Source organism: Anguilla rostrata, chromosome 1, assembly GCF_018555375.3.
Source record: "Anguilla rostrata isolate EN2019 chromosome 1, ASM1855537v3, whole genome shotgun sequence".
Taxonomy (NCBI): Eukaryota; Metazoa; Chordata; class Actinopteri; order Anguilliformes; family Anguillidae; genus Anguilla; species Anguilla rostrata.
In genome coordinates this window covers 83,396,750-83,423,271 of record NC_057933.1, presented here as the reverse complement: position 1 = coordinate 83,423,271, position 26,522 = coordinate 83,396,750, and the positions used below count along the sequence as shown (strand labels likewise).

The 26,522-nt window shown below is 45.5% G+C and overlaps 2 protein-coding genes across 5 annotated transcripts; both read left to right on the top strand.

The window, feature by feature from the left end:
- The first annotated feature begins 537 nt into the window (after positions 1-537).
- si:dkey-238d18.4 (TBC1 domain family member 15) lies at positions 538-25,455 on the top strand. Of its 4 annotated transcripts, none has more exons than XM_064311433.1 (10): positions 538-682; positions 13,026-13,211; positions 13,672-13,790; positions 14,416-14,519; positions 17,615-17,682; positions 18,235-18,381; positions 19,447-19,537; positions 21,518-21,666; positions 21,995-22,136; positions 22,910-25,455. In XM_064311433.1, exons 2-10 carry the CDS (start codon positions 13,076-13,078, stop codon positions 23,070-23,072), a joined length of 1,119 nt encoding a protein of 372 aa, XP_064167503.1. In that variant the 5' UTR covers positions 538-682; positions 13,026-13,075; the 3' UTR covers positions 23,073-25,455. The 4 variants fall into 4 exon arrangements, with proteins under 4 accessions (XP_064167503.1, XP_064167512.1, XP_064167492.1 ...); XM_064311442.1 differs by having other exon boundaries at positions 601-727; XM_064311413.1 differs by lacking the exon at positions 538-682 and adding an exon at positions 7,246-7,878.
- LOC135241287 (gastrula zinc finger protein XlCGF8.2DB-like) lies at positions 2,487-5,102 on the top strand. The gene has a single exon (XM_064311547.1). It carries the CDS (start codon positions 4,049-4,051, stop codon positions 5,054-5,056), a length of 1,008 nt encoding a protein of 335 aa, XP_064167617.1. The 5' UTR covers positions 2,487-4,048; the 3' UTR covers positions 5,057-5,102.
- Positions 25,456-26,522: the final 1,067 nt, after the last annotated feature.

The window sequence follows — 26,522 nt, the reverse complement described above, 5'->3', positions numbered from 1 at the left end:
CCGCACGATAAATGCAATTGGGCTACTGCTGTTTTTTATGCCCAGTTTTAATCTTCATTATCAAAGATCGCCGCAATACTCCATGATCTTCATCTTAATAATAATCGTTTTAATATATTATTGGGCATTTAATCAATCTGTCTTCATTGTGAAGCTTATGCGACTGATTTAAAACGGAAGAATCATTCAATGTATGGAATTCAAATTAAAACATGGATATAAATAAATGGTATTTAATTGTGAAATTATTGTAAATAAATGAATGATGCAATTGCACGTGTCCAAATGTTATTTCATTATGTATTTTGATATTTTTCATCTTGGTGGTATATTAGCAATACATGTTCTTTTAACTTTCTGCCATAAATCGGCTGTGCATTGCATCATAAAGATCTCCAACTAGGACGTGAAAATATGACGTAGGGTAAAATAAATACGAATAAAAACGCATATATTTTTCTGTGGGGTAGGATTTTTTTTCTTACCTAGGAAAGATAATTAGTGCTTCTACTCTTCTTTAGTACACTCTATGGTAACCAGACGACTTGTTTGTTTACGTCACATCCTCCTGAGTGATGTGACCATATTTGTTGAGCTTCCGGGGAAGTTTTCAAACGTGTTCGTCGAATTCGACTTCTGCTTCTATTGCACACAAAAAAAACCCGAAGGAGTTATAAAAAATGTTACGTTCAACCCGAAGTAGAACGAGGTGATCTGACTGAATTAGGTATGTTTTTTTGTCTTTTTATAAATGAATATCGATAGTTTTCTTTTGGATACCCCGTTAGCGCACAAAACACATTTGGGAAACAACTAGCCTAAATTGACTAAAGTTTTTGTTTGGTAGGGAGATCAAACCTGTTTTGGCGATCTTTCAGAAATCATATTTTCAGTCTGACAGTTTATTCTTCATGCATAATGTCATAAATGCAACAGTATAGTCAAATAACAACATATAAATCGCAAAATTTCCAGAATATAACTGTTGTTTCCTATAATACGGTTTTAAAAATTAGTCGCTTCCCTCCGCATGTAATCACTGTCGTTGGAGAGAAACGCATCATCACCTGTGCGACTTTGAGGGTGGGGTTATCTGTTTTCCTTCAACAACATCAGTACAACGAATATACTGTACGCATTTACTGGTGTGCATTGTTATGGGATGCGTCATTTAATGAAAAGTGTACTCTCAAAACCCAATACGTGCCAAAATGTCTCAGTTTCAAACATACCGCCCCCGTGGCTTCCAAATTCCATTGCAGTTGGGGACTGGGATCGACCAGGCTCATGTCCCCATTTTCAACCTAATTTTAAAAAAGAACACCCATTCGTAAAACTAAAATCCTTTATACCATACTGTAGACGTGGTCTTGGAGAAAAGGGGACACTGAGATAACGACAAAACCTCACTGTGCTGCACAGGATCTGACGGAAAGAAGAGCAACTCGGTACAGCGCAGTCTGTCCACATGGCAGCGTCGGAGACAAAGGGTGATACGCCAGGGCTCGACGTAGAGTGCGTTAGGGCCAGAGACTGTAAAAAATATGGACAAAGCTACTGTGACGTCACCCATTGACTCTCCGTGGGTCTCTAAAACACGTTTTGAAGCTCAATGGCGGGCGCGGCCATTTTCTCGATTTGGAGCCAAAACCATAGAGTTAAGCGGTCTTGTGATTTTTACAATTTGATTGACAGTCCGGTGCGGAAAAGCCCATCAACCTGAACGAGGCTAGCTGACTGTCTGCCGTTATGTTTTAAAATATATTATCAGATGTTTACGGAGTTTAATTTCCATCCGTGACTGTACTGTGTCATGTAATCACGTTATATGCATGACATTAAAAATACAATTAGGCTATGTTCAGTTATCTTCAATTTATGTTTCTCAGCAAAACGAATATGCTTAGCTAGCATATCAGCTTGCCAGTGAGCTAGGTAGGCTATCCGTGGTTAGCTCACGCATTAGCAATATGAACCACAGGGGAAGAACATTGACTACACTGATGGTCAATCAATCGGGGATGTGTAGGCTACTGGTGATTTGACTAGGCTAATTTTCGTATAACTGTCTGGTAGATCTGCTGTTAACCGAGCAAGTTATCGTCGTAGGTTTTCGCCAGTCAGTTAATGAGCCTGCTACTACTAGCTACTCCATCGCCGTTTGTGGCGTTCACTTGCTGGGTGACGCTAGCTGACCGATCATTCGCAAATCACTTTCTACCGAATAAAAAGTAACACTGTCAGCGGTGATTAACAAATCTACCAAGTATTTTAATAACTGATCTGCAGGCGTGTAAATATGACAACGCACTTTGAAGAGCAAGTTTTCCACCTGTTGCATAAAGACAAAAATAATGTACATTGAATTTCTAATTATTATTATTTTCTTGCTAGCTTCTAGCTTTGTCACATTCGTGCAGCATAGCCCAGGTAGACATTTACGGAATGTACACAACTGACAAGCCGTCAAATACGTTTGGCAGATGGAATATTTGCCGGTTAGGGTTAGCTAGCTAGTCAAATGGCTTGGTAGCCGAAGTTGCGAACTGTTTTAGCATAGGCTACTGGACTACCACATATAGCAAATAAGCGTTAGCTGATTACGCTTTCTGCCAACTAATTATTTGGTTAAGTGGGCTAAAGGAAATAGTAAAAATGACTCGGCTACCGCAAAACTTCAGAGGAGGATTATTTTATGGTCGTCTAGTGCAGCTGTAAATAGCACACGCTATAATGAAACCACTACAAAATGGGATGCCTGCATTTTCTGACTTCGCACAGGTGGACCGTGGTCGGAGCCGCAATGTCAAGGCCAAGAGACGCCACCTCCCACCCCGGTGACCACAGATTGTAGCCCCTACTGTAGCTCAGTCCTCTGCAGTAATCCGGAAGTGACGCAAGCTGTACCTCATTGGTCCAGAACAAATATTGGCACTGTGCCCAAATGACGCAATAAATCATGAAATCGACCCATGGACAGTCATAAGACGAATAAAATACACCTATTATGACTATTTGTTCTTGTGAGAAAAAATGATTGACTTTGTATTTTGATCGCATTTGTACCGTAGACTTACATGGAAACCGGATATGAAAACACCTATACTGGAGCCATCCGTAGTGGCGCTAGTGAGCAACCAGGAACTACAACACCAGGAAATGAGCTTCAAAAACGAAGTCTGGTTTTGGCCTCTTGGTTAGGGCACACGGTGGGGAGAGTGACGTACGCCACACACACACACATCACTGCTAAAAACAAACTGATCTGGGTTCCAACCGCACTGTGGATCTCATTAAGACCGAGAGCCTGGACAATGAAGAGCTGGGATATGTAGCCAGTTTTCATCCTGACCCAATGAAAACAGAGACAGATGATGATGATGATGATGATGATGACGAAGGAGGCTACAGAGCAGGACTTGGACCTGCAAGATAATAAACGTGTTGATATTAAATCCGATCAAATTAAGTGTGAATCCAGTGACTGTTCAGTGAGTGATCTCATGAATAGCAGTAAGGAATCTTTGATACACTCTCAGTGTGTGAAGTCTTTCAATCAGCCTAGTCCTTTAAATCAACACATGATGAGTCATAGAAGTGACACACACTACAAATGCACCCAATGTGAGAAGTGTTTGATCTAGTTTAAATAAACACCTGGAAATTCATACAGGTGAAGAGCCTTACAAGTGTACTCAATGTGGAAAGGGTTTCTGCCTTGGAAGTGTTTTAAAAAAACATTTGAGAATCCATACAGGTGTAAAGCCCTGCAAATGCATTGATTGTGGGAGGTGTTATATGAATGAATCTGATTTAAATGAACACCTGACAACTCATGCTGGTAAAAAGCCCTGCAGATGTATCCATTGTGGGAAGGGTTTTAGATATGCATCTAGTTTAAAGGCACACCTGAGAAATAATACAAGTGACGCATCCTACGACTGTACTAAGTGTACGAGGGGTTTCAGGTATAAATGTGGGTTAATTGAACACCTGAAAATTCAAAAAGTCATTCAAATGTATTCAGTGTGGGAAGTGTTTTGAATTAATGTCCAGTTTACTTAGACATAGAGTAACTCATACAAGTGACACTCCCTACAAATGTACTCAGTGTGGGAAGTGTTTCCAAAAAAGATATAGTCTAAATAAACACCTGATAATTCGTACAGGTGAAAAGCCTTATAGATGTACTCAGTGTTGGAAGTGCTTTAACATCAAATATAATTTAAATCAGCACCTGAAAATTCATTCTGGTGAAAAGCCCCACAAATGTATTCATTGTGGGAAGTGTTTCTGCCAAAAACCTAGCTTTAAGCAACACCTGAGAATTCATAAAGGGGAAAAGCCCTTCAAATGTACTGATTGTGGGAAGGGTTTCTGCCAAAAACCTAGCTTAAAGCAACACCTGAGAATTCATTCTAGTGAAAAGCCCCACAAATGTATTCATTGTGGTAAGTGTTATATATATGAATGTCATTTAAATGCACACCTGAGAATTTATACCGGTGAAAAGCCCTTCAAATGTACTGATTGTGGAAAGTGTTATAGATATGCATCTTCATTAACAAACCACCTGAGAATTCATAAAGGGGAAAAGCCCTTCAAATGTACTCTTTGTGGGAAGTGTTATAGATGCGCATCTTCATTAACAAACCACCTGAGAATTCATAAAGGGGAAAGGCCCTTCAAATGTACTCTTTGTGGGAAGTGTTATAGATGCGCATCTTCATTAACAAACCACCTGAGAATTCATAAAGGGGAAAGGCCCTTCAAATGTACTCATTGTGGGAAGTGTTATAGATATGCATCTTCATTAACAAACCACCTGAGAATTCATAAAGGGGAAGGGCCCTTCAAATGTACTCTTTGTGGGAAGTGTTATAGATGCGCATCTTCATTAACAAACCACCTGAGAATTCATAAAGGGGAAAGGCCCTTCAAATGTGCTCATTGTGGGAAGTGTTATAGATATGCATCTTCATTAACAAACCACCTGAGAATTCATACCGGTGAAAGGCCCTTCAAATGTAGCTACTCTTTGTGGGAAATGTTATAGATATGCATCTTCATTAACAAACCACCTGAGAATTCATAAAGGGGAAGGGCCCTTCAAATGTACTCTTTGTGGGAAGTGTTATAGATGCGCATCTTCATTAACAAACCACCTGAGAATTCATAAAGGGGAAGGGCCCTTCAAATGTGCTCATTGTGGGAAGTGTTATAGATGCGCATCTTCATTAACAAACCACCTGAGAATTCATAAAGGGGAAGGGCCCTTCAAATGTACTCTTTGTGGGAAGTGTTATAGATGCGCATCTTCATTAACAAACCACCTGAGAATTCATAAAGGGGAAGGGCCATTCAAATGTGCTCATTGTGGGAAGTGTTATAGATATGCATCTTCATTAACAAACCACCTGAGAATTCATACCGGTGAAAGGCCCTTCAAATGTAGCTACTCTTTGTGGGAAATGTTATAGATATGCATCTTCATTAACAAACCACCTGAGGATTCATGATGGGGAAGGGGGAATTGCTGGAGCCTATCGCAGCGTGCATTGGGCGAGAGGCAGGCATGCACCCTGGACAGGCCGCCAATCTATCGCAGGGCATTCTCGTGTCAAGATCAGGAAAATTCACAATTTGTGACCAACCACTGACAAAGACGGCTTGATTTTCTATTCTGTGATATGTTTCCGTGTGATTGACTTTTGATTATCTGCATTAAAAGCCCTAACTGTTGCTTATGTCACATGCTGAAATGTAGTGAAATCTAATGAGTCTTCTCCCTCATGGGAACTGGGCTCCTGTGCCGAAGGTTGCAGGTTCAGTTCCAAGGTAGAGCACTGCCGTTCTCCCTTGAGCACAGTAACTATGTGAATTGCATCGCTATATGGCCTAATGTACAAAGCGTAATTGTGTAAAAAGGAAACAATTGTGCAAATTGCTCTGGATTTCTGCTTAGTGGGAGTTGTGGAATGTTGGCTAATGTTGTCTGGTTCTAATTGACATACACTGACTGCTTGGTTGTAAATGGGATGGTTTGCCAGCTTACTGCAAACCTGTTTTTGGTTTAAAAGTGGTAGAAGTAAATAAATAAATAAACCGTAAGAAAAATACATGAAATTGTTTCTGTGAGAATGAATGTTCATTGGGGTGCTCTGTCTCAGATTTATTTGTGAGGAGTAATGTGGTAAAAACTTCACAATTAAGCATCTAATGGTAAATGGACTGCATTTATATAGCACTTTTATCCAAAGCGCTTTGGATACAATTAATGCCTCATTCACACACACACACACACACACACACACACACACACACACACTGAAAGGCAGCCATGCAAGGTACCAATCAGCTCATTGGGAGCAATTAGGGGGTTAGGTGTCTTGCTCAGGGACACTTCGACACGCCCAGGGCGGGGGATCGAACCGGCAACCCCTCTGACTGCCAGACAACCGCTCTTACCTCCTGAGCTGTGTCGCCCCATCTATTTGGCATGTCAGGTATGTCAGCAGGCGGCTAGGGCTGTAGTCCGGGGGTCCCCGAACCCTGAGGCCATTGGCAGGTCGTGCTACGGTACATTCTCATCTGAAATCAGCACTGGGATTACCACCGGAGCCCTAATAGTGGATGCTGGAGTTTCATCACTAGATATTTAATTCAGTCAGAAGTAAATCTCTCTTACTGCTAATTTCATGTTTTTTAATGGCTTTATAGAGATGGTAAAAACTCTTGACTGCCAAGTATGCTTATAAGAGAACTGCTATTAATAATATGGCGTTTGTGTTTCACCGTGCAATTTTGGCCACTGCTGAAATGCTGAAAATGTTGTGCAACATAACTCATTTTAATTGCATTGTACAAATTATACTGAAGACAATTAAACTGACCCGAGTAAGAGAGATACTCGACAATTCTGCTTCAAAAGTGTTCTTCTAGTTATAAAACTTGTGTTTGCGATGATGACAGATACTTTAATCAAAATCTATTGAAGAAAGGGAATATATGAAACTAAAAAAGACTCGGCAAGCCTTCCTTTAATTAAAGATGCAGAATAGCATATATGCATAGGTTCTAGCTAACATCTTTACTGCTTCGTTGCTTTTACTGTGGTTCTTCAACTGGGAAAATCTCAGTATAAATCCAAATGAAGTTCATTACTTTCCCAGGAACAGGCTGCCCTGATACATATATAGGCTGGACAACCACAAGAGGGGGTAAAACGCAGCAGAAAGGACTATGCAGCCACAGAACGTAAACCAGGCTTTGAACTCGGATGAGAGGATCAACGTAGGAAGGCTCCAGTCATATGATTTGGCGGGGGTCGGGATTTCCAGTATATGGACAGCACAGGATTGTAAGAGCCCCTCAGTTGTTGGCTGATGAGAATGGGTAGAATGTACTCGTAATGAGTTCTATTTGAGAGACACAAGCCAAATGGACTTCTAGACAGGACAAACTACCCAGGACAGTCAGAGACATTTAGAAGTTGGATGGCAAGCAGTCTAAAGCGGTTGCAATAATGTCACAAAAAACAAACAAACAGATTTACTTTGCAAGTTTTTAAGACCGGCGCTTGACTGTGCGGGAAACGGTGGAAACCAAAGGAGAAAGGAGGGTTCTGTCGCTCGCACGTGGTAAACCCAAACGCGGGTGCCGGAGTAAAACATTTGGTGGAAATGAATAACACCGTGACTGGATACGATGGAAGGGACGCAAGAACTAAGGAAAACGACTCGCCAGCGAAGCAATTTGCAGGAGCATCAACATCCACTCCTATCCCTGCGAAGACTCCTCCGCTTGGGTTACCTGGGGTTATGGACGCGGAAGGGAGAGTGGACGAGTCAAGGCTGCGGGCGTACATCGTGAAAAACGGCAAGTCTATTTGATGTCTTGAGCTCACCAGCTAGGGTTTTAACGGTGTCACTGAGAGCTAAGTTAATGTCTTGCCGCGATAAAGGATTTACGTTTACCTAAAGTTATTTGAAAATGAATCCAATCTTAAAATACCGAGCTTATCCGGTTCTCTTGTTGCACATCAGTTCATTTGTGAAATTTACTCTGCCGGCGTATTCAGTGTTTTTTTTTTCTCCTGCATGGTCCATGTTCTCCTTAAAAGACTCTCGCTCCCAACTGCAAATTTCTAGGTACTATGCATTGTAACTGTAGCCTACTAGAATGTTTGAGTCTTAAGTCTTTATCTAACTGCTCCTTTCGCCCGTTCATATTTCCCAAGCCTTCTGTTTAAAATGCATGTCCACGCGAGAATAGCTACGCAATTCAAACTCACCTATTTTGTTTTGTAGGTTTTTCTAGGACAAGTAGCCTATGCGGAAGACACAGAGTACATTAAAATGCCCGGTCACTTTGCATGTTTAATGCATTCTATTTTTTAGCAGTACATTGACTTCAAATCTGGATTCACTCAATCAGGCTATACTTTCAATGTTTATAATTTGTTTGTCACATATGGCTTCTAATGGATTTTTAATATCAATCCAAAGATCGCATAGCTGAATGATCCTATGGTATAAAATATAGTTCTACCCTTAATACGTACTGAAGAAGAGAACAGAAATAGTGCAGTATCAAAAAATGGGAGTCAAAACCCTTATATAGCCTAGGACTGTATACAGAGGGTTCCTGTCCCATGTCCCATAAAGCTGTATTCCTTCTTTATCTTTATTGTGCATCTGAAACCTTAATTACTACATTGCATTACATTACATTAATTTAGTAGATGCTTTTATCCAGCAAAATTATTTCTATAATGTTTTTTTAATGGGAACTCCCATTTATTTTGCATTTTGACATGAGTTGGCTGTAAAAGCTAGACCGAACATCTTGACCTGAACACGTAGACAGTGTCTCTAGTGAAGAGTTAGAGTGACAGAAAGTTCCAGATACATTTGCAAGTATAGCTGAATAATACCAAATTTATTTTCTTGGTGTATTTCAGAAAAAAAACTTTTCACAAAGGATATGCTATAAAAAAATGAAGATAAATGCAAAGACAAAATCAAAGGGAAAAGGGTAAAGGAAAACAGGAGACTTTAATGAAGGTCCAGACTTCACCAGCCTCATTTGAAGGGCCCTAAGCATGATTTAATTTGGGTCCCCCCCCTACCCAATTTAAATGATACATAGATTTCAGAATAATTAGGGGGTCCCCTGGCGATCGCAAGTCCCTAAGCAGTCACTTAAGTCAGCCATTGGGTTGGGCTGGCCGTGATGCCAACTGTCAATATGAGGGCCAACTGTCGATGCAAGAGGAGATGACTGCCCAGAGGTGCCGTTAAAATCTATGGGGTTGTGCCTCCTCAGGGCTGCCTGCCCCCTGACTCTGCGTTACACGTACCCAATGAAGCGTTCATCTGTTCCCTGATTTCTCATTGGTCACGCTCTGGCCGCTGCCAAGCCTGTTTACTGCTCCTCCAGCGCAGCGAGGAGAATGGGGTGGGGGTGGGGGGGGCAGGTCCGCGGAGCCGTTTCGAATGGATGTCCCTGACGGCTGGTCCGTCCGCGGCCCAGTTCCTGAGTCAGGCGGCAGTCAGGTGACGGGTCCCCCCTGCAGCGATACGGGAGGGGGGAGGGGGGGGAGGGGGGTGAGCTTACGGACGGTGCTGAGAGAGACCGGTCTTGCAGGCGCCTGGTGCCTAGCTCGTTGGCACGCCCCTAAGCAGGAACGCGCAAACAGATCAAACAGAGGCTCTACGGTGTGAGGCTTTACAGTGTGCAGCTCTACGGTGTGTGGCTCTACGGTGTGTGGCTCTACGGTGTGAGGCTCTTTACGGTGTGAGGCTCTACGGTGTAACAGCTTTACGGTGTGACAGCTTTACGGTGTGCGACTCTACGGTGTGAGGCTCTACGGTGTGCGGCTCTACGGTGTGAGGCTCTACCGTGTGCGGATTTACGGTGTGACAGCTCTACGGTGTGCGGCTCTACGGTGTAACAGCTTTACGGTGTGAGGCTCTACGGTGTGACAGCTTTACGGTGTGAGGCTCTACGGTGTGACAGCTTTATGGTGTGCGGCTCTACGGTGTGAGGCTTTACAGTGTGCAGCTCTACGGTGTGTGGCTCTACGTGTGTGGCTCTACGGTGTGAGGCTCTACGGTGTGACAGCTTTACGGTGTGCGGCTCTACGGTGTGACAGCTTTACGGTGTGTGGCTCTACGGTGTGTGGCTTTACGGTGTGCAGCTCTATGGTGTGAGGCTCTTTACGGTGTGCGGCTCTACGGTGTGAGGCTCTTTACGGTGTGAGGCTCTACGGTGTGACAGCTTTACGGTGTGCGACTCTACGGTGTGAGGCTCTACGGTGTGCGGATTTACGGTGTGAGGCTCTACGGTGTGCGGCTTTACGGTGTGACAGCTCTACGGTGTGCGGCTCTACGGTGTAACAGCTTTACGGTGTGAGGCTCTACGGTGTAACAGCTTTACGGTGTGAGGCTCTACGGTGTGACAGCTTTACGGTGTGAGGCTTTACGGTGTGACAGCTTTACGGTGTGCGGCTCTACGGTGTGCGGCTTTACGGTGTGACAGCTCTACGGTGTGCAGCTCTACGGTGTGCGGCTCTACGGTGTGAGGCTCTACCGTGTGTGGCTCTACGGTGTGACAGCTTTACAGTGTGCAGCTCTACGGTGTGCAGCTCTACGGTGTAACAGCTCTACGGTGTGCAGCTTTACGGTGTGCGGCTCTACGGTGTGAGGCTCTACCGTGTGCAGCTCTACCGTGTGCGGCTTTACGGTGTGACAGCTCTACGGTGTGCGGCTCTACGGTGTGCGGCTTTACGGTGTGCGGCTCTACCGTGTGACAGCTTTACGGTGTGCAGCTTTACGGTGTGAGGCTTTACGGTGTGCAGCTCTACGGTGTGAGGATATACGGTGTGACAGCTCTACCGTGTGACAGCTTTACAGTGTGCGCACACACACACACACACACAGTATATGTCCTACATTTGATCACTGACGCAACAGTGGTCTTATCTGTGTGTTTAAACCATCCATTCTCTGTGCTCATGGGACATCTGTGGGATGTCATGTTGGACTTTAGTCCATCAAACAAGTCAATATCAGATCACATCTTTCATCTGTTGTGCCTTCAGTCTTGGTTGTAGATATTCTGGTGTTGGGGATTACAACACATTTATACTTAATGCATCTTATTATATATATATATATATATATATATATATTTTTTTTTTTTTTTTTTTTTTTTTCTGGTTTATTTCTTTCTGTTGTGTTTGTGATTTCCTGAGATTAGAAAAAATCTTCAGTCAAACGAGGAGGGGAAAAAATGGAAAAATTGACAAAAAGAGGAATGAGGAGGGAGATAAAGACAAGATCAGTGGTAGGGAGGGGTCTGGCTCTTGAGGGGTGGGATAGAGCAGAGTTTGCTCACCCATGGACCTGCTGGAAGGCTGCTTAATATTTGTATTTAGGCAACTATGAGATGGTCTTGTCTGTAGGAACTTGCACGCTTTCCTATTTTATATAAAATGTATTTATACAGCTGGATGCTTTACTCGATTACGATCCCATTTCTCCACCCATTATACTGTACTGCTGATTCTCCATTTGGGAATCAAGCCTGCAACCTCTCGTTTTCAAGCGCGGATACATAACCCTGGTGCGCTACTCCACTCCTGTCCTGCGCTTTGTTTCTGGAATCCTGCTACGCGCTTCTCTCTCTCTCGCTCTCTCTCTTGCTCGCTCTCTCACTCTCTCTCTCGCTTGCTCTTTCTCTCTCTCTCTCTCTCGCTCTCTCTCTCTGTCTCTCTCACTCTCTCTCTTGCTCGCTCTCTCACTCTCTCTTGCTTTTATTTATTTTATTTTTTTTCTTATTTTCTTTTTAATTGAGTGTTTTGGCTTCTTCATTTTCATTTTTTATTTTTTTGTTTATCTTTTTTTGGTTTCTGTTTTTTCTTTCAGTGAATGTTTTGGTTTTCTTGTTGGTGCCTGGGGTTTTGTGTAGGTCATGGGGTTGGGGTTTCTTTGTCTTGAAAAAATGGCTTTTGAGGTCTTGTGAAGCTTGGTAGAATGGTGAATAAAGCAGACCTTAAAAGTCAAAAAGTCTCTTGCTTTCTCTCTTGCTCTCTCGCTCTCTCTTGCTCTCTCTCTCTCTCACGCTCTCTCTCTTGCTTTCTCGCTCTATCGCTCTCTCTTGCTCTCTCTCTCTGTCTCTCTCTCTCTCTTGCTTGCTCTCTGTCTCTCTCTCTCTCTCTCTCTCTCTCTCTCTTGCTTGCTCTCTGTCTCTCTCTCTCTCTCTCTCTCTCTCTCCCCCCCTCCCTCCCTCCCCCAGACGCCAGCGTGTGAATTGGATCAGTGTTTCCTTACATCCGTGACACGATAGGCAGCGAGGCTTTGTGAGATCATGTGCCCAGAGGTTACATAAACGCCTGACTGTGGTCATAAGGAAAAGGGATAAAGCTCCCTGCAGGAAGCATTCTTCGGCTGCTGTGTGTACGTCGCAGGCCTTGTCTCTCCCCTCACGTAGCTTTTTGTTCCTGTATGAGAGCTCACTAATGCATATTATATACATAGGATATACATCACATAAAACATTTGTGACACATATCAAGCTGACCTCCCCTCTACTGACCCATTGCTCTCTTATTTGAATTCTTTTCAATTTCTTTGAATATGTAACCGCTGTTGGAGATCCAGGGCGTTGTCTCGTCTGATCATTGTAATTATTGCATATCACCCCGGTTATGCTGTGATCATTGTAATTATTGCGTATTTCGCCATAAATAGCTGCATGTATTAGGCTATATAGATTTATAATATCCTCCTGAGACCCGGCAGTGTATTATTTTATTTTTACTGAATGACCCTTCACAGTTTGAACTAGCTGTGCATTGGTTTGTTAAATAGCCTGTAATGAATGTTGGATTTAGGAGTCGACCGTGAACCTTTTTTTTGAGTTGGGGGGGGAGGGGGGGGATTTTCAGGCTCAAGTTTGGGACCCCCCCCCCCTTGGATAACTGGCACATGACGCGTCTCCTCCCTCTCCTGTTTCCCCAGGGGGCGTGTCCCCTTCTGAGCGCGCACAGGCGTGGCGCTTCCTGTTCGGCATGTTCCCCTGCAGCTCCACCGCTCTGGAGCGCCCCCTGCTGCAGGAGCAGCTGGCGGTGCGGTACCGGGTCATGAAGAGGAAGTGGCAGCGGCTGCTTCCTGGCTGCGTGCGCTTGCGCCTGAACGGCACCGACGGTGACTGCCGCAGCGGCTCGCGGTTTTACCGCCACGCCCGTGCGCTTTTCCTTTCCCACGCGCTCTGTCCTTCTGTCGCCATAGCAACGTATCCTCCTTCCTCCTCCACCATAACGGCTGGCCATTTAAAAGTCTTTTTCTCTCTTTTTCTTATCCTTTGTACAAAATGTAATTTTGCTCAGTAATGAGTCTGAATCTGCCCACTTTCTGCTCAGCTGCTTTGCTTTCTCATCGTTTTTATGAACAGCGATTTGACAGTGGTATATGAACACTGAGTGCAGTATCTCTGAATCTAAACAAGTTTGTGAGTGTCTTGGAGACTGAAGGAAGTGTGAAAGTTTTTTGTGAGCATCTGTATGCGTCCCCTCTGTCTGCTTTTCCTTCTGCCACACCAAGCTCGCGCTTCCTCAGTCTCAGCTGTGTTGACACGCCGCTCCCTGCCCCCCCTGCTCTACTGTAGCCGAGCTGGTTGCCGCGGTGAAGTACTATGAGCAAAGGAAGAAGGCGGCTCAGGAACTGTGCCAGGAGCAGAGCGAGGAGGTCAGGGAGAGACTGTCCTTCCTGGAACTGCAGGCACAGGTAAATCAGCCAGCCAGTCCAAACATGCTCAGCATGGTAGCCTAATTAAAGGAAGCACATATATATATGTATGTATATATATATATATATATATATATATATACACACACACATACATACATACATGCATGCTTTCAACTACGGCTTCATTTGTTTTCTTGAAACAAATTAAGAAAACAAATGAAATCAATTTGGCATCGTACTACACTTTACATAATGACATTCTCCAGCATCTCGTTGAATTTAAATTTTCAAACCAAAGGATATCACCAAATGTCCAATGCAAGTATGCCTTATTCTTATTGACAGGACATGCATGCTGCAAGTTTAACGTTTCATGAACGCTGAATGTATGAGGAAAATCAGGCTAGGCGGCCGTACTGCTGTGGGTGTGAGCCACGCTTACACTGCCAGTGGCTCCACCTAAGAGACGTTATTAGCCCGCTGAGCTAAGGACCAAGGTCCACTGCAAAGGGTCCCAATGGTGCTCTCATTGCATAAGGGGGTGACCTCACATCCCGTATCAGGTGCTCTCCCGCTAACGCGCGTCTCTTGTTGCTGTCGTTGCGATCATCTGTATGTTTCCTGCTTTTGCCTCGTGTCGCCTGTGCAAACGTTGGTTTAGGTCGTTTTTGAGCGGGTCGCTTTTGACCTGGAGGAGCTGCAGGAGGCCGTACGCATCATCGACAAGGACGTCCCGCGGACCGACCGAGACCTGGCCTACTACCTGTGAGTGCCCCTCACCACCCCTTTTAACAGTCCCAGAATGCACTGCAGAGAAGGGCAAAACCACGCCAGAGTAAGCTAAACACATGTGTTATATTGTAATATTCATCCTCAGCATCATTTATCATAATAGCAATTTGGTCACCCAGAAGGCCACTGTGGCGAAAACACGTGGATTCCTCATTCAAAAATGAATCACTACAGATGGACATGCGGCTGACCGCTGTCCAGATTCAGTACCAGGCTGTGGTCCATGTGTTAGAACAGCACCTTATCAGGATGAGCAAACACATACACATACATACATGCATACTGTACATACACATACATACATACATACATACATGCATACTGTACATACACATACATGCATACTGTACATACACATACATACATACATACATACATGCATACTGTAAATACACATACATGCATACTGTACATACACATACATACATACATACTGTACATACACATACATACATGCATACTGTACATACACATACATACATACATGCATACTGTACATACACATACATACATGCATACTGTAAATACACATACATACATACATACAGGAAACTCCACCACCTCAACGTCTCTCTACTCCTCATCCACTGGGTTCACAGTTTCCTCACCAACAGACCACAAGCCGTCAGAGTCTGCACAGTAAGATCTTCCACCATCATCACCAACACCGGAGCCCCACAAGGCTGTGTGCTGAGCCCCTTCCTGTTACACACTCTACACCAACGACTGCACCAGCCCCTCACCCATCACCACATACTTCAAATACTCTGATGACACAGCCATACTTGCACTCCTCAATGATAATAACTAGGTTACAGCCTACCAGCACTCCATATCCCACTTCACACAGTGGTGCACAGACAACTACCCTCAGATAAATATTGCCAAGACAAAAGAAATGGTCATCACAAACCCCAGTCCACACCATACAGTCCACAAGACCACATGTATCAATAATGAAACTGTTGAACTGGTTAACTTCTTCAAATATCTCAGACTCACTCTGGAGATACACCACTGACATCCATAAACGCAGCCAGCAAAGACTTTCAGTCATACGGAAACTAAGAGCACTTTCTGTTGCACCTCACCTTCAGTCACTACTGTACAAAAGCATCATCCAGCCCATCTTACTCTACTGCTCACCCTGTTTCTTCACCATGTTAACTGCTACAAACAGGAACAAACTCACCCGCATCACACATCACACAACGACCTCATAAATCATTGAACTTCCCACCCAAAACCTCTCAGAGCTCAACAACAGAGCCCTTACACACAGAGCACTCACCATAGCGCACGACCCCACACACCCCCTCAGCCCACTCTTCTCACTCCTTCCATCTGGCCGCAGGTACAGGTCTCTGACCTGGAAACGGACCTGTTTTAAAAAGAGTTTTGTCCCCTCTGCTATCGAGGTGCTGAACAAACTGCCTCGCTGAATGTCAGGTGTATTATATGTATGTATCTAGGTATTTATTACTGTATGTATCTATGTATTTATTATATGTGTGTTATATGTATATACTGTACTGTATGTATCTATGTATTTATGTGAGGCTGCAAGGCAAACTGTGAAAACAAATTTCCCCTTGGGGACAATAAAGTATTGTATTGTATTGTATACATACATACACACACATACTGTACATACACATACATACATACATACTGTACATGCATGCATGCATATATACATACGTACAGACATACTATACATACGTACATACAAACATACATACATACATGCATGCATGCATACTGTACATACATACATACATGCATACTGTACATACATACATACATACATACATACTGTCCATACGTGCATGCATACATACAAACTGTACTTGCATGCATGCATACTATACATACATGCATGCATGCATACATACATACTGTACATGCATGCATGCATGCATAAAATACATACATGCATGCATGCATACATATATACATACATACATCTTAATATAGTTTTTTATTGTAAAGCGAACAGAATGGGGTGACTATGTTAAAGTACCATTCATTTACAAAAGATGTATTTTTTGGGTTTTACTTAACGTGTGATTTAGGGGGTGAATAAATTAAATGCCTGCTGGGGCAGAGAATTCTTCTCATATCTCAATTTTATCTTGTCCGAGTTTTGTCTGTTCTAGGCCCATGTATCGAATCTTATGAAAGCTGAGCTGCTGTCTCTCTTAAAGTGTTAACTAAGTTGAGCCCTTCCTGTGCAGTGAGTGATTGGCAGTATTAGGGCTTCAATAGGAGCTGCACAACTGTGCCACAGGCCTATGATGTAATCAGCTGGCCGACATCCCACATCTTAATGCACAACGCAGTTTTTGCCCAGTGTGTTTGCACACAAGGGAGATTTAAACTCAACCGAAGACAAGGTGTCCTTAGAAGGGTGTTGGCAATAAGCCCAGCACAACTTTTTAAAAACACATCAGCAGGTTCCTGTTTGCTTGTGTGCACTTTAAACAGAGATAAGATATATCACACGTCTCTCGTTACCTGGAGCTGTGGCTATAGGCCACATCATATCGAGTTGTGCAAATAAGATGGAAGAAAGGTCTGTCTCTGGCCTTGCCTTGGTATGATTGCGTTTACCTGAAATGCAAATGAGGGCAAACACACTTTCTGGGAGGCCACACTGGTTCACCACATTGGCAAAGATAGACTGATGATACTGACGGAGACAATGTCTGTCAGTATTCGCTGTGAATACAGAAAGCAGTTTAATAGTGCGTACGTTGCTCGCAGCCCTTTTGCTAGTTCTGCGTGATCATGTGACTTTTGAGGATTTGGCGAATGTGTTGCATATTTCAGAAAATCGTTGACAATGGGGGTCTTGTAAATGCCTCTCGCTTTAACGGGCCTTACTTCTCTTGACTCTGGAATGGAGAGGGTCAGCAGCTGTGAACTATCGAGGCGTTTCACGCCGTTGTAACGGTGCTTGAGCTTTGTAATCGGAGAGATTTGACACGCGGCAGCGCACATTTAGTGCGTGACGCATTTCTTCTCAAAGGAGGTTGTTTTGTTTCTAATTTTGTTTTCTTTTGCAGTGGAGAGGGCTCCGGCAACCTTTTGGTCCTGAGAGACATTCTTATCACGTATGCTGCTTTTCACCCAGGTGAAGTTTCGTCCCTGTCCCCCATGTCTTAAGTCCTTGTCCCTGCTCTTTGAAACACTCTACCTCAGGTTTTAATGGAACATATTATGAATACTTGATCCAGAGCCTGAGTTTTAACAAGCTGACCGCTGCTGGAGTCCCTGGTGGTTGGAGCCCCCTGGTGGTAGTGACAGGAAAAAATGATAAAGGTTAACAATGCAGACGATGGCTCAGTTGTTGATCTTTTCCTTGATGCTTTTTCACACGGCTGTGCATTCGCCATGTCAAATGGTGCACAAAGCTGTCCTGTTATGACTGTTATGAGCTATGAGGAAGAGGAACCTCAGGCTATGCCAGGGGCCATATGGGTGTGTACACTTTTGACTATTTTGTCTGTGTGTGTGTGTGTATGTGCGTGCGTGTGTGTGTGCGCGCATGTGTGTGTGTGTGCGTGCATGCGTGTGCATGCGTGTGTGTGTGTGTGCGCGCGCGCGTGTGCGGATGTGCATGTGCGCGTGCATGTGCATGTGCGTGTGTGTGTACCTGTTTGTCTTGGGCTGGCCTGGGTGTCAGAGGTCAGCTATGCCCAGGGGATGAATGACCTCTGCAGCCGCTTCCTGGAGGTGCTGGACTCTGAGGTGGACACGTACTGGAGCTTTGCGTGCTACATGGAGAAGTTCTCCCGCGACTTCAGGGCCGACGGGCTGCACCGCAAGATCGGTGAGATTTTATAAAAATATTCTGACCAGGGCTGCCCAACCCTGTCCCTGGAGATCTGCCATCTCACAAAGCGTGCCTCGTTCTGACCAGGGCTGCCCAATCCTGTCCCTGGAGATCTACCATCTCACAAAACATGCCTCATTCTGACCAGGGCTGCCCAATCCTGTCCCTGGAGATCTACCATCTCACAAAACATGCCTTGTTCTGACCAGGGCTGCCCAATCCTGTCCCTGGAGATCTGCCATCTCACAAAACATGCCTTGTTCTGACCAGGGCTGCCCAACCCTGTCCCTGGAGATCTACCATCTCACAAAGCATGCCTCATTCTGACCAGGGCTGCCCAATCCTGTCCCTGGAGATCTACCATCTCACAAAGCGTGCCTCGTTCTGACCAGGGCTGCCCAATCCTGTCCCTGGAGATCTACCATCTCACAAAGCGTGCCTCGTCCTGACCAGGGCTGCCCAATCCTGTCCCTGGAGATCTACCATCTCACAAAGCATGCCTCGTCCTGACCAGGGCTGCCCAATCCTGTCCCTGGAGATCTGCCATCTCACAAAGCATGCCTCGTTCTGACCAGGGCTGCCCAACCCTGTCCCTGGAGATCTACCATCTCACAAAACATGCCTCGTTCTGACCAGGGCTGCCCAATCCTGTCCCTGGAGATCTACCATCTCACAAAACATGCCTCATTCTGACCAGGGCTGCCCAACCCTGTCCCTGGAGATCTGCCATCTCACAAAACATGCCTCGTTCTGACCAGGGCTGCCAAATCCTGTCCCTGGAGATCTACCATCTCACAAAACATGCCTTGTTCTGACCACGGCTGCCCAATCCTGTCCCTGGAGATCTACCATCTCACAAAGCGTGCCTCGTTCGACTGGGAGATCTCATTGTGCTGCTAATTAGTAGAAACAGGCATCCCAAATTCGGCTTGAATTGAAAGTCTCCTTGAACTCAAGGAACTGTGTGTTGGGGCAGCCCTGTTTCAGACATACACAAAGAGCAAACCGGCGTCTTTTTAAGCATATGTCATCACTGATTGGAGCCTTGGTTCTGTCACTCAGAGCTGGAGGCGGAGTTGCTGAAGGAGCTGGACCCCCAGCTCCACGCCCACTTGGTGACGGACAGCATGGACAGGCTCACCTTCTGTCACAGGTACGGCCCACGCTGTTCCCACAGTGGCGCGCTACGCCGAAGCGTGCGGTTCTGCTTTTCACACGCTACGCACACTCTCTAAGACCTGCTACGTGCTCTACAGGAGGAACGCATGCAACGATGCGCCGAGCAGGGCAAGGGGTGTGTCGTCTAAATTTTATAACGCTGTACAGACGTGGGGTGCAGTTCGGTACGCTTCTATTAGAGGGGCTGAATGTAAACACCGTTCAACCAAGGGCACTACAAACGAAGCGGGGATCATTTCCGATGCTTCGAAAAATTAGATTAGCCTGGGCTACAGCCTCCTGGATTATATAACCTCAGATAGGGCTGAAAGAGGCCGGTTAACGTGCATTTGGAATATCAGCAGAGAGCTTGTGCGTGTCCCGAATCTGCATTGGCGTTTGCATTCCTAGCTTAGATTATGTACCAGGCCTAACACTGTACGCAGTTAAATGGTAAATGGACTGCATTTATATAGCGCTTTTATCCAAAGCGCTTTACAATTGATGCCTCTCATTCAGAGCAGTTAGAGGTTAGAGGTTAGGTGTCTTGCTCAAGGACACTTCGACACGCCCAGGGCGGGGTTTGAACCGGCAACCCTCCGACTGCCAGACAATCGGTCTTACCTCCTGAGCTAAGTCGCCCCAGTTGGCTCTGGTGCTATGATTACACACAGCTGTGCCATTGCTGTACCCAGCTCATTGTGCTGTCATATGGCAGGGTATGTTTTCCGGTTGGGTTAACTGTTTATATAACTGTCTATATGGGAGCACTGAGATGAGCAGTGTTGCTCCATGGCTGGGTATTACAGTAAGATTATTCTCTGCTGTTGTTCCACACTGAGTGGTTGTTCTGGTCTGCTGTGTTTCTCCACGCTGGTCTGCACTGTGCTCCCATTTTGTTCCGCCAGTTCTCTTATATTTTTTGGTCCACCATGTTGTTGAATGCTGTCTATTGGTTTTGGTCCATCATGTTGTCTTATGCTGTCTGTTGGTTTTGGTCCATAATGTTGTTATGTGCTGGCCATTGGTTTTGGTGCACTGTGTTGCTGCCCATTGGTTTTTGTGCACTGTGCTGTTATGCATTCCTTGGTTTTGGTGCACTGTACTGTTATGTATTCCTTGATTCTGGTTTGCTGTGCCATTGTACACTGTGCTGCTCTGTGCTGTGCTGTTGTACACTGTGCTGCCGTGTGCCATGCCGTTGTACACTGTGCTGCCCTGTTGTACACTGTGCTGCCGTGTGCCATGCCGTTGTACACTGTGCTGCCCTGTGCTGTGCCATTGTACACTGTGCTGCTCTGTGCTGTGCTGTTGTACACTATGCTGCCCTGTGCTGTGCCATTGTACACTGTGCTGCTCTGTGCTGTGCTGTTGTACACTGTGCTGCCGTGTGCCATGCCGTTGTACACTGTGCTGCCCTGTGCCATGCCATTGTACACTGTGCTGCTCTGTGCCATGCCGTTGTACATTGTGCTGCCCTGTGCTGTGCTGTTGTGCACTGTGCTGCCCTGTGCTGTGCTGTTGTACATTGTGCTGCCCTGTGCCATGCCATTGTACACTGTGCTGCCCTGTGCCTTGCCGTTGTACACTGTGCTGCCTGTGCGTGCCGTTGTACACTGTGCTGCCCTGTGCTGTGCTGTTGTACACTGTGCTGCTGTGCTGCTGTTGTACACTGTGCTGCCCTGTGCTGTGCCGTTGTACACTGTGCTGCCCTGTGCTGTGCTGTTGTACACTGTGCTGCCCTGTGCTGTGCTGTTGTACACTGTGCTGCCCTGTGCTGTGCTGTTGTACACTGTGCTGCCCTGTGCTGTGCTGTTGTACACTGTGCTGCCCTGTGCTGTGCTGTTGTACACTGTGCTGCCCTGTGTTGTGCCGTTGTGCACTGTGCTGCCGTGTGCCATGCTGTTGTACACTGTGCTGCCCTGTGCTGTGCTGTTGTGCACTGTGCTGCCCTGTGCTGTGCCCTGCTGTGCAGATGGCTGCTCCTGGGCTTTCAGAGGGAGTTTGAGCACAGCGACGCTCTGCGGCTCTTCGAGATCCTGAGCTGTGACCATCTGGAGCTCATCTCCCAGCAGGTGGACCGTGCTCACTACAGGGAGCGGCTGGCCTGCAAGCTGAGCCTGGGTGAGACCTGCGACCCCCCCCCACCCCCCCCACCCCGCCAGTGTGCTGCCCTTGTTTCGCACCCCCCCCCCTTTGATCTCTAACCACCAAATTTCTGATCGACACCTCTGATCTCCCCAATCTCTGACTCCATTTATATGTATATCTATATCAAAATAAAATAATACACTTAAATGTATGGAAGCCCTATAATTTCGTGCTTTCGCGCAATTTTTATAACAGGGCAGCTAGAACAGAGATATATGAACCTGGCGTAATTTTAAAAGACTAGGAGTGCAGGCTGACTGAGCGGAGCCGGGCTTTAACCCCCGGGGGTCTGTGCTTTCAGACGACCGGCCGGCCTCCGAGGCCCAGGCGGTCAACGCGGAGTTCACCTTCGAGCTGTTCATCTGCGCCGCCATCCTGCTGCAGCACCGCGACGCCCTGCTGCGGAGCCGCAGCGAGGTGCAGCTCATCCAGTTCACCAGCAGGTGGGCGCGCGACGCGTCCTCGCCGCCGCCAGCGTCCAGCCGCTTCACGCTCACGGCTGCGGCCGGAGCACGTGTGCGCTACGTCTGCACTCACGCACGTCGGCTCTGCGTGATATATTTGTGCCGCTGTCCGCCTAAGTTCTGGGACTTAACTGGTTCATGTTAATCGATGCAATGCGAGACGGAGAAGGGACACGTACGGCAGCCCTGAGGTGCCAAACATAATGGCAAAATGAGGATGTGAGAAACTTGCGGTCACCATTGGTTTTGTATTTGCGCTCGCCAATTTGGTGCTTGCAACTTTCCTAATGCTACTGCATTTTCCCATTTCTGCTTTTATAAACGTATCCATGGTTTCCCATTTGTGCTCTTTCTAATTTGTTCCTCTTATGCGATTTGTTTGTGCGTTTCACATTCGCTGCTGCATTTGCTGCTTCAGGACGTCTTAAGCAACGTGTTCAGTACTACTCAGCTGAGTTGAGTAGATTTAGCATCACCAGCCACCTCCACCCCAGCAGGCAAGCTCCTATTGGACCGCTGCCTGTGCCAGCCGTTTCTCTGTCACTGTTCCACGAATCGGCTGCCGCTGCCCCCTGGTGGCAGGAACATCCCTCAGTTTGGCATTATGTTAATAATAATGTTGATCATCTCCGGTGCCACACCTCAGCTGTTTGCTTGTGAGCCGTCGTCGTGCCGATTTGCCGAACCGCGGTTGGACAGGCAGACTTAGAGTCCATAACCCTCTCTCATGTCCTCCCTCGTCCCTCATACAGTCTGCAGGGGACGCTGGACCTCAACAGCATCCTGAAGAAAGCGGAGGACCACTTCTACAACTACTGCAAGAGGTCGGCCTGGGACCACCTGGGCGACGGCTGCCGGTCTCGCAGGAGCAAAGAGGACCAGTTCATCCACCAGCTCCGCAACCTCTTCTCCTGAGCCCGCGGAAGGGTCGGGGCGGGGTTTGGAACATTCCGGAAACTCCCCATCGGGATTGGTTAAAACCTGCCGAATCAGAGGACTGTTCTAAATGTCCTCCAGTACTCTCTGCTCTTCTTACAACTCCACCCACCACTCCCCCCCCGTCCCCCCGTCCAAAATCATGCTGCTTTCACCAAACTCCTCCCCCTAAACTTTGTCATGTTATTTGAAATGATGTCACATGTTTACCTGTTCATTTCACTTGTGTGTTCAAACTGGTATTTATTTTATAGGTAATGAAGGAAGCTGAATACGTATCTTCTAAAGACATGGGAAGTGGAAGAAAGGGCTGATAACATATTTCTGGGACTGTGAGTTTTCTCTGGGGGTGTGACAGGAAATGACATCCTGTCATCAGAGCGCTCCTGTCTCTGGTGGGAAGGGGACTTGCACACGCATAGCAGGAGCCATTTTTAAGCCGTGTTTTTAGCAGTCTCTGCTTTTTTTGGGGAACTGGTATTTTGTGGAAGTCGTAGGTCCCGACCAAGAGCGTGACTTTAGTTTGAATTCTGAGGGGGTTGAATTGCGTACCCCCTGGAGAACTGCAAAGTTCTAGGGAGGTCCGGGGGGATGCCCCACTCGGACAAGATTTTATAAAAGCTGTGAAATGATCATTTCTGGTGAATTCTATGGAGAAAATACTTCAGACTACTGATCAGTAAATCCCAATCACAACATGAAATCGCCATCTTTATCGCATTACTTTATTTTTCTCATCATGCTATATCATTGGGGAGTTATTTGGTCTGTTTTTTAATATTGGGGGAGCTGTAACCCCCCGCCCCAGCCCCCATAAATCCCACCCTTGGCCCCGAGTCTCAGTCCTTCGGTCTGAGATGGCGGGTGGTCGCTGCGTCACTCTGAAACAGCGTGTAATAATAGCGCAGACTTCACGCGCGACGCCGTGGTCTCTGAGACAGGCCGTGGGCCGCCGCCAGGAGGGGGCTCTTTCTAGAAGACCCCCCCCCAGCGCCGGGAGAGAGCGGTCTCCCCTGTCAGCCGCCCAGAAATAGCCCTGGCCGGGAAACTGCTTCTGCACTGGAAAGATCAAGATGCATGCTGGGCCACCAAAGGCCTGCACTTTCACAGGTAGAGATCTTTTAATAATTTTTTTTTTTTTGGTTTGTCAACCGAACATGAAAGACGGGGCCACGGAATTTTGTGGACCAAGGAATTTTAAAGCGACATCGGAACATGTTGGGCAATCAGTTTCTTAGGCTCAAGAGAAACCTTTCCCAAAATTCTCCTGTTCTCTGTTAACCCATACAGATGATTATCCCAGTCCTTTCCTCTGGCTGCCGGGGGGGGTCATTTCCTCTGGCTGCCCAGGCACCTGCTGGGTGCAGAGACGCGTACTACGTTTGGTCAACATGTTTCGCTGTGGAAAGGACCTCGAATGTTCTGGGTGTTTTCCACTGTAGGTGGAGGGGGGGCGGGGGGGTCATTCAGTGTCACTCAGTGTCCAGGACATCCCAGACAGGGTCTTCCAGACGCAGGGCAGGTGCAGTTCTCCCAAAAGCAGTCTTAGAAGGCCAGTGGCATTAGCCAGAAGGCTGAAAAGAGAGAGTTAGAAGGGGGGGGGGGGGTATTTTAGGATCGCCTCTTGACATTTCAGCTCCCGTGCAGCTAGGAGTCTGACTAAAAGAATTAGTATTTGCACGTGGGGTTGGCTGAATTTACCCTTTATGTAGTACATGAGAGGATTGGAACAATTTAATGAATTGTAGGGGAAACTAATTTAAGTCTTTCAGCATCAAGATTGTCTCTGTTCAGCCATCGCACCACTCTTAATGAACCACCACCGTACCCGTTTCAGATATTTCGGATTGTCTCTCAGAAACAGTGAACTTGACCTCCAGTCGTGGTCACCAGTGGTAGAATTCTTTTCCAATGAGTACACTTGTACTTGGATTTGGAACATACCAATAATATTATCATTGCTGTTATCATTGCTGCTGACACCACATACTCTTTATTCTGGGGTAAAATAATGCTTAAGAAGGTTTTTAATGAGTAACGGTCTAAATAGGTACTTGCCTTACATGTTTGCATTGAAGCGTGGATGACATGGGTATTTGTGTTTCTTTAGAATGTAGCAATTCATATTGATCAAATGATTATTTAAAGACCTTAAAGCATAAAATTGTATGCTCCTAGTATTTTCTCCGTTGTGATACTATATGTGCAATAATGTTGCACGCTCATATGCTTTTATCCAGAATTATGTATTGTGATACATAATTATGGTATTCACAATATGCTCTATATGGCGTGATGTTCTGTATGTGTCACTTGTTTTATTATGATTATCAAAGTGTGTTCAATAAAAATGTCAACAAAACATTTCAGTGGCCTCATTTAGTGCCCACCCTGGTATGACTATTATTAAATTATACATATTAAAAGTAACGTTTTCAGTTGGTTATGGTATGAGCTGGGTATGAGTGTCTATTCATAACAAAGCTGTACATTTGTTCAACAGCCACTACACTGGTCAAGTTTTGGGCTCTCATTTACCTTGCAGAAATGGAATAAGCTGTTATGCATTGTGTATGTGGACCTTCTGAGAAACACAAGGATAGATATAGTTATTTCACAGCAGTGTCTTTCAGACAATATATCACGAGTTCTGAAATCTGCCAATGAATCGTCTGTTTTCCCATGTATTTCTAAATGTTGCAAGATCTTGACGATATATTTTATTTCAGCATATTTAAGTGTGTTCCCTTTCCGTCAGGGTTGTTGCACTGTTGATCCCGTCCTTATCACATTCCAGATGGACAGCACACATCCTCGCGCAGCTCTTCCTAACAATGGTTCTCCTGTGAAATGGCCGTTCAGCTCCGTGGAGTATTTATGGAAAGCTGGGAGAGGCGGTGTCTTCTTGGCTCGCCTTAATGATAACAATTGATATTATTTACAAACGTTCATTTGTATCATTTTGATGGTAAACGTTTTGATAACAATTGATAACAAAACCTTAATTTGTATAATTTGTTCATTTTAATATTCCATTGAGGACCATTCTGGAAATGTTGAATTCTTTATCATGTAATCCTCTGGGCTGTACAATGTGTACACATTTTAACCTAAAAAAAACAAATCAATGCCACAACACATTTGCAGTACTTTTTGACTGGGTAAACTCAAAAATTTGTATCTAATGATAAACTCTACTTAAAATGTAGTTCATAAATTTGGACTATTACCTGCAAGGTGCTGAAATGCTTGCATTGCATTATGGGATATATTACAGCAAATGGGGACATCTTTAAGAGCAACTTACAATCCACTTGTGCTTATCTTAAGGGTACAGCCTAGTGAACAAATGTGTTGCACCAGCTCTAATCTAAACTTTTATTTAATTACATTACTGAGCAAGCTTCTAGCTTGTGCCTCGGACAAAAG

Excerpts from the sequence above, each read along its gene's own strand:
- LOC135241287 (XM_064311547.1), top strand. The coding sequence starts at position 4,049 with ATGTCCAGTTTACTTAGACATAGAGTAACTCATACAAGTGACACTCCC.
- si:dkey-238d18.4 (XM_064311413.1), top strand. The coding sequence starts at position 7,683 with ATGAATAACACCGTGACTGGATACGATGGAAGGGACGCAAGAACTAAG. Across the intron at positions 13,791-14,415 it reads TCCTGGAACTGCAGGCACAG|GTCGTTTTTGAGCGGGTCGC; the intron begins GTAAATCAGCCA and ends ACGTTGGTTTAG. Across the intron at positions 14,520-17,614 it reads CGAGACCTGGCCTACTACCT|TGGAGAGGGCTCCGGCAACC; the intron begins GTGAGTGCCCCT and ends TTTCTTTTGCAG.